The sequence below is a fragment of the Citrus clementina genome, unplaced genomic scaffold, assembly GCF_000493195.1.
Source record: "Citrus clementina cultivar Clemenules unplaced genomic scaffold, Citrus_clementina_v1.0 scaffold_2, whole genome shotgun sequence".
NCBI classification, from domain to species: domain Eukaryota; kingdom Viridiplantae; phylum Streptophyta; class Magnoliopsida; order Sapindales; family Rutaceae; genus Citrus; species Citrus x clementina.
This window is the reverse complement of record NW_006262688.1, coordinates 36103368-36116061: the sequence shown is the minus strand read 5'-3', so window position 1 is coordinate 36116061 and position 12694 is coordinate 36103368. Positions and strand designations below refer to the sequence as shown.

At 35.9% G+C, this 12694-nt stretch overlaps 2 protein-coding genes across 3 annotated transcripts; one reads left to right on the top strand and one right to left on the bottom strand.

The window, feature by feature from the left end:
- Nucleotides 1-4458: 4458 nt before the first annotated feature.
- LOC18051162 (trihelix transcription factor GTL1) lies at nt 4459-6876 on the bottom strand. The gene is made up of 2 exons (XM_006449867.2): nt 6418-6876; nt 4459-5750 (listed from the first exon to the last, which is right to left on the bottom strand). The coding sequence occupies exons 1-2, from the start codon at nt 6672-6674 to the stop codon at nt 4916-4918; spliced, it is 1092 nt and encodes a 363-aa protein (XP_006449930.1). The 5' UTR covers nt 6675-6876; the 3' UTR covers nt 4459-4915.
- Nucleotides 6877-8173: 1297 nt separating this feature from the next.
- LOC18051161 (nudix hydrolase 2) lies at nt 8174-11741 on the top strand. Of its 2 annotated transcripts, XM_006449866.2 has the most exons (10): nt 8174-8346; nt 8500-8534; nt 8612-8790; nt 8935-9000; nt 9139-9276; nt 10148-10225; nt 10308-10358; nt 10478-10512; nt 10952-11060; nt 11210-11741. In XM_006449866.2, exons 3-10 carry the CDS (start codon nt 8632-8634, stop codon nt 11402-11404), a joined length of 831 nt encoding a protein of 276 aa, XP_006449929.1. In that variant the 5' UTR covers nt 8174-8346; nt 8500-8534; nt 8612-8631; the 3' UTR covers nt 11405-11741. The 2 variants fall into 2 exon arrangements, with proteins under 2 accessions (XP_006449929.1, XP_024047281.1); XM_024191513.1 differs by lacking the exon at nt 8174-8346 and having other exon boundaries at nt 8407-8534.
- The last annotated feature ends 953 nt before the right edge of the window (nt 11742-12694 follow it).

Below are 12694 nucleotides of genomic sequence, written 5' to 3'. Positions count from 1 at the left end.
CCTGGCCCTGCCGCAAAAACAAATTTTATGAATTAATTAATTTTCTCCAGGTAATTATAAATATCTAAACAAAACGACAATATCAGAAGCAGCTCTTTTTATCCAGTTCAAATGTTCAATGGAAACGGAAAAACAGAAGTGGCATGGGTGGCATGGCATGGCATCAGCCAGATTAATTTTGTTCTGTTGTGTTGTAGGCACATCAGAGCTTCGAGAGAAGTGCTATTACCTACGACTGTTATAATTACCTACCACTGCCAGTCGGTCCGAGAAATCCAATTAATTAATTAATTAACTAAAGAAGTATAATTTACTGGTTTCTATATGCACTATGGTTAATAATTTTATTGAAGGCTAACTTAAATAAAACACTTAATATGTCTATCGCTATTCGCTAGCGAGGCTTAGAAGTTTAAAAGCAAAGCTAGTTAGCTTAGGAAATTAAACATAAAAATAAAGGCAGCCGTAGCCGGTAAGTAGAGGACGGAGTTGGGAAAATTTAAGGACAGAAATAAAGTGTAAATGGGTAAATAATTAAATTAGTGATGGGAAAATAAATAAAAAAATAAAATAAAAAAATGCATGGATGCCACTTGTTTTATGAGGAGTCACATGTTGCATGCATGATGCATGCCACATGTACACAGTCCTCTGCTAAGTGTACGTTTACAAGATTTCATCACCCCCATTTCCCTTCCACTTCGACTGTACGTGCATGCTACGCACACTGCCATATCTAATATTCTTAATTTGCAGCATCACATGTGAATGCGAGAGCTAGCTATAGCCTAGTACTGATCAACTTGGGATAACTAGTGTTCACAAACAAACAAGATAAATATAATATAAACAAATTAATTAAGGCATCTGATATTATATATACATATATATACATAATCAGAAAGAAATTAATTGAGAGAATGTCTGGCTTGTAACTTGTTAGCGCATATATATATATATATATATATATTACTAGAAAAATGAATTTGTCTAGCAAGAAAAGGAAAGATAAATAATACTTCTGAAAGGAAAGATATATTTATAAATAAAATGTGACAAGATCAGTACTCTACTCTCTTTTATATATACTTCTGAAAGCAGGCTGATTATTTAAAATTCGTCATTTTAAAATACAAATCTGTGGCTAAACAATAATGTCTAAAGTTAGCCTCGAATTTGCATTTTGCAACATGCATGCAAAGGTACACAACATAAAATTTTTAAAATTTAGTACGCATGAAAGATTTGCAGTTTCGATCGAGCAAGTCGCAAGTCATGAATATTAACATGAAAACTTTTGTCAGAGTTATTCATTTTCCTTTCATGAAAGAAGAGAAGAGGACTCGAAACTCAAAATTAAACAAAAAAAAAAAAGCAACGAAAGATCTTTGGTCAGTTGGACTTAGTTCGTTCATATACATTACCACGGCTTGCGTTGGGGAGCTGCTGGCGGTAGCCACGGAAGCCTCCAGTTCTTTCCATCTCTCCTGGTGCTTGCTCTAATTCGAAACTATCACTAGCTTCTTGGTCAAGAATTTGTTAAGACTCACTCTACCTATCATGATTATGAGAAAGAAATCTTTAAAGAAATAAATATATTTGGTTGGGTTTTGGAAGAGAAAGAGAGCGTCACCCACAGCCACAGAGTTGCAAATACTTGGCAACAGTGGACCAAAATTGGAAGCACGTGGCAACTGAGGGCGATGTGAACGAGGAGGCTTGCAATTGCCGGTACTAAACACTAGGCTGCCTATAGCTGTTGTTGGTCTATCTATCAGAACAAGAGTCCCCGACTCTTATGCATTTCAGTGAGATGGCATGCATATTAATTTCTCCTTTAATTGCCTGCCCCGTTACCCCGCGTTTTATATATATATATATATATATACTATAGGAGTTAATATATTAACTTTTTTATTTAACTTATAATTATTATTATCTCTCCTAACATATATGAGTTAATATATTGGCTTTTCTATAAATTGTTAATAAACTTACTAACATACCCTTATTTTTTAAGTGTTAGAATTTTACCGTAGAAATCTAATTAAATTTCTTATTTTTCATATCGGTAAAACCTGTTTGATATTCAGAATATTGGATCACAAATTTTAAGTTAGCTTGACTTACTTCAACTATCAACGAGCGAATGTGGAATAAGCAACCAAATCCACATTGATAAGATTTCTATACCATATAAACATTTCATCACCAACGGCAAAGCAAGATAGGCACAAACAACAAAAATTATAGAGCCCAAAATATTATGCAGCATTAATGTACATATCATAAGTGCTCTCAGATCAGAATTACGAGACCCATGGAAAAAAAAAGATCATTATTGTCAATTCTGCAATCCAACTTCCATATGCTACAAAGTCATATTTCTACGAATTCAACATATATAATCCTATATGGTTGGTTTCAAACACAAGGCAATTTCTCTATGAAGCACGAACCTATAATTATTCTGAAACACAATGAACTCAATTTACTCTCCAATTTAACCATTGATCTTTCCCAATTCTGGCACGACCAGCGGCTTAAGGGCGGCAAGAGCAGCGGCTGGCCACGATTAGGCCACTAGAATTTCTGGAGTTTTTCCATATATATATATATATATATATATTAGCACCACATACAATGAATCAAAGTTGACAATCAGCAAACATAAATCAATGTCACTAGCAAACCTTAAGCTAAAGTTCAAGAAGCGTGACTCATTGAAAGTACTATCATCCAAATAATTCTCCGGGAATCCTCCTATACAAAGATTGCCACTATCGAGCCATCAGCATCTCCACGCAGCACTATGGGAGTCGGCACAACCACCTCCAATGCTAAGCGTACGTATTTTCGCGATCCAAAAAACCAAAGCCAAAGCAACACCATCGAAAAGGTCACTGAAAAATAGTCTTGACGGAAGTTGATAAAACCTAATAGGAAAAAGGAAAATGCCTATCGAGAGAGGGAAATTCCCTCTCTAGCCAGACACGCTTTATTTGTTTGAAGTTATTGATGGAAGATATAGATGAATGATTTGCGCGAATGAAGTTTGCTTTTTCAGTGGATCTTCTGGGTGAGTGAGGATTCGTGTAGCAGTTGGTTTCAAAGTGGTTCTATAGATAGATTTATTTTTATTTTTTTCTTTTTTTTTACACTAATTAAAATACCAAAGGAAAGAAGGAAGGGGGGGGGGGGGGGGGCGGCGGTTGTCTTGGGAGGGGGAAACCCTTTTTTATATATGGGGGATAAGGTGTTATTAACACTAACGGGCGAAACGTTAGCCAAAGACCGCAAAAGTCATGTCGAATGAAGTATAAATTGCATGCATCGTTGTTAGCCAATTAGTTGCATCCTTTGCCAAGCAGCACCATGCACACTAGTGTGTCTATCTATATATGTGTGTGTGTGTGTGTGGATTAATTCACGTCTCAAATATTCCCTACTCTTGTGTTGAGAAACACCACTTACCTTTGTTAAGACACAGATTTCCCAGATATTTAACTAACTTGTCTTGGGGAAAGATCAAAGATGGAAGAATATGGGTGCGGTTTTGGTTCAGTAATGATGATGCTGATTGTGGCTGCTGTGATTCTTTTTGGTCCACTGATAATGGGTCCACTGACACCTCCTCCTGTTTTCATCTTTCTCATCTTCCCTGCAGTTTTGGTCGCCATTTACTTGTACCTTTCTTATGCTTCCAAGTGATGAGATCATAGCAATGCTCGATCCATTTTTCTTTTTCTCCATTGGGGAAGCACATGTATTCAAATGTGTACTTGGATTCTGTTTCTGGATTATGCATGGATGTACATATATTATTGGATTTTGTCTTTCACCCGCAATAAAGCAGTTGGTTTATTTATCTTCGTTACTTTTTGCTTGTTTTGTGTTTGCCTCTGAATTCTCTTTCTGAAGGGCTGAACTGCCGAAAGCTTTATTGCCCAAAGTGATACTCGACAATGCCGTAATGGAACAATTATCGTGCTGTATGAATAAAAGAAAAAGAAAAAACCAATGCGACGGAAATTATTTGTCAAATGGTGATATGTAATTATCTGCGAAAAACTAGTTTTACTTCAGATGTTGATATACGTAGTTAACATCAGACACCGATTCTAAAAGATTCATTCATACAAACTCTCATTCCAAGTGCCACAATGTGCTCAAAGTTGCATCTTTAAGGGCAGTACAACAATTATGCCCTTACACACCGACATATTTGTGAGCCGTACAGCTGTGCCTCATAATGTGAGCATAAAGAAAGTTCATATCACAATCGAGGCAGCTATTAAGTTACATTATCTATAAACTTACAGCTGACCCAAAATTATTCTTTTAATTATTTGACAACCCAAATAATTGAGTACTACAAAAATCTAATTTTCAGTTGATGTAAAGTAGCATGACCCCACGATCAAATCTAAAGACAATTTTTAGCTAAAAAATTAAATAAAAAAAAGTAGAACAATAGGGCGAATTTGCTCATGCATAGTCATATTGCATGCCAATTGCCAAGTCTAATGGACAATAACAAAATGGACTGTCAGAGATTCTTTTATTCAAATTCCTGATAGTCAATCCTTGTTCTTCTTGCCACATACCATCCGACAGCTTTGTAGGGCAAATAATTGCACAAGACTTTCTATGCGATCATCCAAAGAGATGACAAAACTACACGATCAAAGTTAATGAATATGCATTTCATCCAAAGAGATGATAAAACCACATGGTCAAAGGTTAATGAATAATGCATTAAAGTTCTCTGAAGAGAATACACAAACATACTGATTGCAAAGGATATGTAGCTACGAGGCAAAGACACTAAGATGTCAGGTGCCTACCATATTTAGCTCTCACCATCATCTTTAGGTCACTTCTTGTGCTAAAATATGTCAGAAGTTCTTCATGTTTAATCCTCAATCTTGGCAGCAATCTCTTGATTTGTAAAGTTCGAGGCATCACTCTCGGAAAAATTTTCGAAGTTAGGGAAGTTTGTTACATTCCCTGGATTAACGAGTCTATTCCTATACATTTCCAAATCATGAAAATATTGACATGTCTTACTTCTTTCAAGATGCTTCTTCCCATTTTCCATGGATTTTCTGAAGTATTTGTTCATGTTTTCCCATTTTTCCTTACACTTCTTTCCACTCCGATGGTAGCCCATCTTCCGCATCCCATCAGATATCCTCTCCCATAAGGAGAATTTGGAACCCACACCATGAAATTGATGTTCCAAAGTAGTTCGAAGCATTATAAGGGCTTGTATTTCAGCTTCTGGCCATCTTCTATTAGGATCACAGGCTTCTGGCCACTTTCTGTTATTTGCATTCTGCGTGATGTTGTTTTCAGCATGATTTCTGCCATCCTTGCTTCCATTTTCTTCCACATTTGAGACTGGTGCTGGTTGAGGGAGTTGAATCTCATGGCCTAAAAAATTCTGGATGAAGGAAATGAGAGCTATGCTACGAGCTGTCTCCTGGGCTCTTATCTCCTCATCCCTTTTCATCCTCTCCATCTCTTGCTGCTTCCAAGCTTCTTCTCTGATTACTCTTTCCCTCTCCCTCTTTGCTATCATATCTATCAACTGCTTATTCATCTGCTCTTGTTTATCCATTATTTTCATCACCAAACTTTCCAAAAACGTCTCGATCTTCACCCTAGTCTTCCTTTTCCTCTTTTGACTTCCAGGTTCTTTGATCTCAGTGAATAAATCCACATGAATATCACTGTCTGAAGATGAACTGGAAACAGAGAAGAATCATCCAATTTGACTTTTCAAGAAATGAAGATGAGATTAAGATACTAGTAACAGAATTTATTATTTATAGGCCACTATAATACAGCAGAGAGAGTAACCACACAAGGAAGTAGTTCATGCAGTCAACTCACATAATGAATGAATAAAATTCACTTATTATAATCTAATAACAATCCCATAAAACAGTTAATCAACCATCCACAGTCTCTCTTCCCCACTTCATAGCTAAACCCCTGTTGCCTTCAGTCTTAAAAATGTATCTTCAAACCAAAAAACAAACACTTCCACAATTGCACCCCTAATACTAATAAACTACTACATTCACAACTCACAACCTCCACACTTTAACTAAACTTAAAAATAACTCAAATAAACCAAAATTCGTCCTCTCCCCATTTTCCCCAAATTTCACGTTCAAAAATCAAAATTATCTAAAAATGCCTTCTTCTTTTCTTTTTTTTCCCTCTCTCGTACACCATTTAGGCTGCCTTTCTACCTTTATATGCTTTACAAAAGCAAACACCTTTTCCTATCTAAATGAACAGAAATTATAACCTTTACCATATAAAATCAATAAAAATTAAAAGACTGGAAAAAGAAACATTCTTTTTTGTTCCCAAATTATAAAAAATACCCGCAAAATAACGTACCTAGACTCGTCCTCCGTATCAAACCACATAGACATCGGACCCAAACTCTCCGCCACTGAACCCGAGCCGAACTTTAAAGACTTGTCAGCAGCCGCCTCAAAACTCGGCGGATCGTCCGCCGGAGACCTCCTGATCGGACGCAGCTTCTGCAGCGGCGCATTCACTGACTCAATTACGGGCGGTTGATTTATTGACTCCGGAAACGGCGTTATTTGTTGCGGGAACTCGCTTTCCCGGTCGCCAGTTCGTTTTTCCATTTCTGCGGTAAAGTAATTTTTTTTTAATGCTGATAATTTTTCAGAAGCAAAGGTGAAAATGAAATGTTCATTGTAAATTCATTGTGGAAAGGAGAGGTAAAATGCGTTTCCCATATTTACCATTTGCTCCCCGTTCCTTTGGATATTTTCGGGTTCTGCCACTAATCTGACGTGGCAGTTTGGGAATCCTTTCGTTTGTTCGTTCTTTTATTTATTATTATTATTTTTTTTGTGAGAGAGAACCCATGCTTTCGTATGTTATTTGTTAACCCTTTTATCTACCTCATCAGCGATGTTAAACTCTGGGAATCACATTGAGTCCCTAGCTTTTAATGGAATTACAGTAAGAATACATCTTGTAATTGTTTTTCATTTAGATTCCTCTCGTCTAGGGATGGCAATGGGCACCGCCCGCAGCGGGTTTGCCATTACCAAATCCAAACCCGCACAAAATTTAAATTACCAAACCCACCCGCAACGGGTTTTAATTTTTTTAAAAAAATCCACCCGCAGCGGGTTTTAATTTTTTTAAAAAAACCCACCCACAGCGGGTTTTAACAATTACCAAACCCGCAATGGTATCCGGCGGATTTTTTGCGGATTTCCGTATTTGAAATCACAAATGTTTAATATATAAATTTATAATAATAACCTTAAATTTCATATAACATACTCAATTTTATATTTAAACAATGTAAATGAAAAATTAAAATTTCTACATCAATTCAACACAAATTCTCAAATTTAAGTATAAATTACACAAATCTATTTAAAAAGCACAAACTAGTATCTAAAAATAATAATTACATTTCATATTATCATTTAAAACAAACTCCAAGAGAAGATATTCATTTCATTCACCACCATAAGCACTCATCCAACACAATGCCTATAATAATAATTAAGATTAATATTTTCAAATACTAATTCGAAGGGAAATACCTTTAGTTTTCTTTAATTTATAACTTTAGAATAGGAGATGGGCCACATATACATATACACAACTTTGAGCCTTTAGCTATTTAGTAATTTGATTAATGATATTATTTTCTTTATACATTTTTAGATTAAAATTAAATTAAAAATATTTGGAAAAAATATTACGGGTTTGGTGGATATCCATGCGGGTATCCACCGGATATAAGGTTAATACCAAACTCACCCGCATCCATGTGCAGGTTTTAATTTATAATACTAAATCCGCCCGCAACGGGTAAAATTACCCGCAACATGCGGGTTTGGACGAGTTTACGGGTTTGCGGGTACAATTACCATCCCTACTCCCGTCCGTAATCTAAATCTAAATTGCTAGGTTGAATTTGTGTCGAATTCTAAACAATCACGTCAAAGTTTGACCAGATTATTAAATTTATTAAAAATGTATTTACAAATTCAAATGATTTTAACTATTGTATACTCCTGAAATTCACTTATTAATTCAGGCCTATATTTATCGTAATGTTATCCAAATATAAAAGTGAAATTAATAGATTTGTGTTGGGGGAATTCTACGGTAAGATTTGTGAAAACAAATAGTAGTAGCGAATTTACGCAGTAAACTAAACGCAAGGGGTTGAGGGTCTAGTCCAATATATTTTAGACGTCAGATGACCTTGCATTTCGTTCGTTGAAAATCAACGGAAGAATCAGAGTTCAAGGGCGGCGATAAAGGGTCGAGATTCCGTCTTTCACTTTCTTATTTATATGGGATCTATATATATATATATATATAAATAATATTTCAAATTTATGTAAATATGATCAAAGCGGTTTCTAGAGTTATATTGCCATATAATCGCAGCTTCTTCTTCTTGTTTTCTGCTAGGAACACCATTGCTGCAAGACATGCTCGTGTAACAGGTAATTCTGACTTTATAATTTCTGGAAATTTTGAAATATTTTAGCTGATGTGTCAGTTTGTTTGTTTGTTATTCCAGGTTGTTTCAATATCAGAGCCATGTCAGCTTCAGTGAATTCGTCATCAGCAACTGTAAACAAATTTCTAAATGGAATCAACGATAACTATGGAGGTGTTGTCGTTCAAATGAATGAGCCCATGGATCCTCAGCTTTTTGCTTCACTGCTTAAATCCTCCATCTCACACTGGAGGCAGCAGGTGGTAACGCAAGTGAACTGATTATTGCATTACAATTATCTCCAGATGATTGCATATTATTGCAAATTATGCAGGGTCATTTATATGATGCATAGTTTTTTCATTTCAATCTATGTAATTGTCTATTCTGTTTTGTAATTGTAGGGCAAAAAGGGTGTTTGGATCAAGCTACCCATTGAGCTAGCCAATCTTGTTGAACCTGCAGTTAAGGTCTGTCTGTTTTATCAAATTTGAATTTTGTGGCTCTTGACCGGCTTATGCTGATTTTGAAGTTTGATTCTGCCATTTTTGTTAGTTGGTTTAGTCCCACTGGGGCATTAACTATTGTTCTGTTATGTTGCTGTGCAGGAAGGATTTTTGTTCCACCATGCAGAGCCAAATTATTTAATGCTTGTATATTGGATTCCTGGAGGGGCTAATACTCTTCCTGCAAATGCCTCTCACCGGGTGGGAGTTGGTGCATTCGTCATGAATGGAAAGAGGGAGGTATATTATTGAATTTTAGCACTCCGGATTCTTACTTTCTCTCTGCTGTGAAGCTCTTATGCACGTATAATGATCGTCTCCTTCATTTTCGTAGTCTTGGGATTTTCTTCTCCCTTTATTTGGTCCAATTTTTCGGCTATACAAGGGGATAGCACTTTCCACTCGCTTACATGTTTTAACAGGTCTGATAGCCTCCTTGCAGCTGCAAGAAGGCATATGCCGCTAGGACTCAATGCTGTTCCGTTTCTGTGTAATTTAATTATGTTTGGTTTCACATCTCCACTTTCCTGTTTTTCACAGCTCTGCTTCCCTCGGTGCTGTGAATTTCACTTGTCACAGTGATACAGTCTAGTTATTAATGTTGCTTAGTCTGGTACCAATGGGTTTCTAACTGAAACAGATTTAATCAACCTGTTGATCATTTCAAGTGTCCAAATTCGTTCCTGAACCTGCGTTGATTTTATGCATGGCTTATGGCAGTAGTAGGAAATGAGACAAATCCTGTATATTTAGCTGGTCACTTGGGTTTGAATCTTGAGGGAGTTAAGGGGCTAAAAAATGAATTTCGGCTCTACCCACTCCCTTGCCTTTTTTTTCCTCCCTCAAAAACCAAAAAAAAAAAAAAAAGGATTCTCCTTAGTTTATGAATTGTTTGTGTTCTTCTAAAACCTTTCTTCTTGATGGCATTTTTAATTTGAACGAGCACCCTTTTGGTTTAAACTCATAAAAGAATACTTTCTATCGCATGCTCTTTCGGAGGGGAACTGAATTCAATCTAAACAGTTGTGCTGGAGGTCTCTCAATACATTTGATTTTCACAGTGGCTTCATTCATTTCTTAAAAAATCTTGGTTTGCATATTTCGATGGTAGGTGCTTGTAGTCCAAGAAAATAGTGGGAGATTCCGGGGGACAGGCATATGGAAGTTTCCTACTGGAGTTGTTGATGAGGTATGTATGTCAGAACTAGCATTTCATTACCGATAACATGTAGTGTATATTTTCTCAACTAGGTAAGTTTTGTCTATTCCAGGGGGAGGATATCTGTGTGGCTGCTGTTAGAGAAGTCAAAGAAGAAACATCAGTAAGTATTAATTAGGCACGTCTGTATTATATTTTGTTGAAAACAAGCTATTTCTTTTTTTCTCTTTGAGCTGCACTAATCTTCTTCGATTCTGAAGTTGCTGGTTTTTGGTTATTCAGATTGACACAGAATTTGTTGAAGTACTTGCATTCAGGTATGTTATTTTTTTAAAACGAATTTTTTATGTAGAATCAAAACCACCGTTGTTTATTAGATTCCAGTTTGAAGTTTACATGTCCTTGCCTGTGTGCCATTGTGGTCAGGCAATGATGCAAAGATTTCACATGCTTATTGCATTCTTTTAGCATCCGCTAGTCTGTGGAAAGGAGGTATTCTAGTTTTGGAAGGAGAAAGGAACATAATGTGCTCTTGTTAAACAAAATTATTTATACAGATGTGCTTTCAAGATGGTTTTAGTTAGGTACCTCTCAGGAAAAAAAAAATGGTTTTAGGTACTGCAGAATTATGAAATACCTGAATGCATCGTACTATAAATGATGAAAAAACAATTTAAATTTCCAGTCTATATTCTTAGAGCTGAAAGTTCTATCCTTATCACTTTTTGAAATTTAAGTTCTTCTCACTGTTTCCAGACAAAGCCATCGGTCATTCTTTGAAAAGTCAGATATATTCTTTTTGTGCATGTTGCGACCCCTTTCCTTTGACATCCAGAAACAGGAATCTGAGATAGAGGCAGCTCAGGTAAAAATTCTATTTCAAACTTTTGAACATTAGCATAATATTATAAAAGTGCTAGCTCTGAGATGCAACGGTAACAGCACTAGCACTAGCACCAGCACCAGCACCAGCCTGTGAATATCTCTGACACTGCTGTTTCAAACTGCCTACAGTGGATGCCACTGGAAGAATATGCAGCACAACCATATGTCCAAAAGCAGGAACTTCTAAAGTACATAGTTGACATATGCTCAGCAAAAGTAGGCACGAGGGGGTATCATGGATTTTCTCCTGTGCTCACCACATCAGCTTTCTCGGATGAAAAGCACTACTTTTACTTGAATAGTGTGGACCTCAAAAGGCAGTAGTATCTAATTATTGGCCCTTGGAATCATACTGTGAGAGGGATACCGATATGATATTCTCATCAAAAGTCTGTTTTAAACACATTACCAATTCAGTGCTGCACTCAATGAGGAAAAGCTAAAACGTCAATGATACTAGTGAATTGGATTCTTGTATTCTTTTATTATTATTATTATTATTATTAAAATATTCTCTTTCTAGATGGTAAAATAAATTATGAGGGCATAATGTACTGTTGCTCTGAACAAGGGAAACGTGCAAACATGCGTATGTAAAACCAACCTCATTCTTTTGTATTATCGTTCTTTCTGGAATTTGATTGCTGATTAATGATTATACTGGAAGCCTACACGTATAATTAGCTTCGGTTCAGCCGCCTTGTGGTTTTCGCTAGCTATTTACTGCTACATATTTTTGCTTGAATAAATTAAAGTAGTGGATTATTTTACACACACACACACACACACGCCATATCATCCTTGGTGTAATGTAAAAAAATCCAGGGTAAGAGATGACCTAATTAATTGATGTTTAGCGGCCTTTAAATATAATTAATTATTCTACTAATTAATATGGTAGGGAATCTCTATCCCACATCCGCTTGCTTTTCCATTACTTTAAAACAAAGTTGCTTGAAGAAGGAACAAGCACACAACCAGCACTTCCTCTCACAGTCCTTATATTATGAGACAACTTTGAAAGACATAATTAAGATGACACGTGGACAAAAAGCACTTGGTTAAACAATTCCATTTAAGTAGTTCTCCAATCTCCGCCGCTTCCAGTTCCAGTGAAGGACGCAACTGAACAGGAACAACCTGAAACATGCAAATGATTTATTAATACGTGAAGCTCCAAAAAGATCACAGTTTAATTTAGTACGTACATCACATGGTATGTTTCAAACTCAAACAGTTCCAGACAAATCAAGGGATTTTTTTTTTTTACAAATTAAGATCCATAATGAGGATTGTATTCGTTAATTACATCATGCTGCAATTCAATTACTAATGGATGGATCCACGTTCATATTATAATCAATACGGAAAAATTACATATTTCACTCTCCAATACGAGTTAGAAATACTTACATTCAAATTCAAATGAAAAAGTTCATATTACCCCTAATCAATTTAAGTTATTTTACAAACCACAAACATCCATCAAAATGAATATACCTTTCTTGAATGTGATATAACAATGTTGTCCCTGATAAGTTAAGATAATTTCGTTTTATTTTTATCTCCATCCCATCATGGATTATATGCTGATTTCATTTACATAAAACAGTA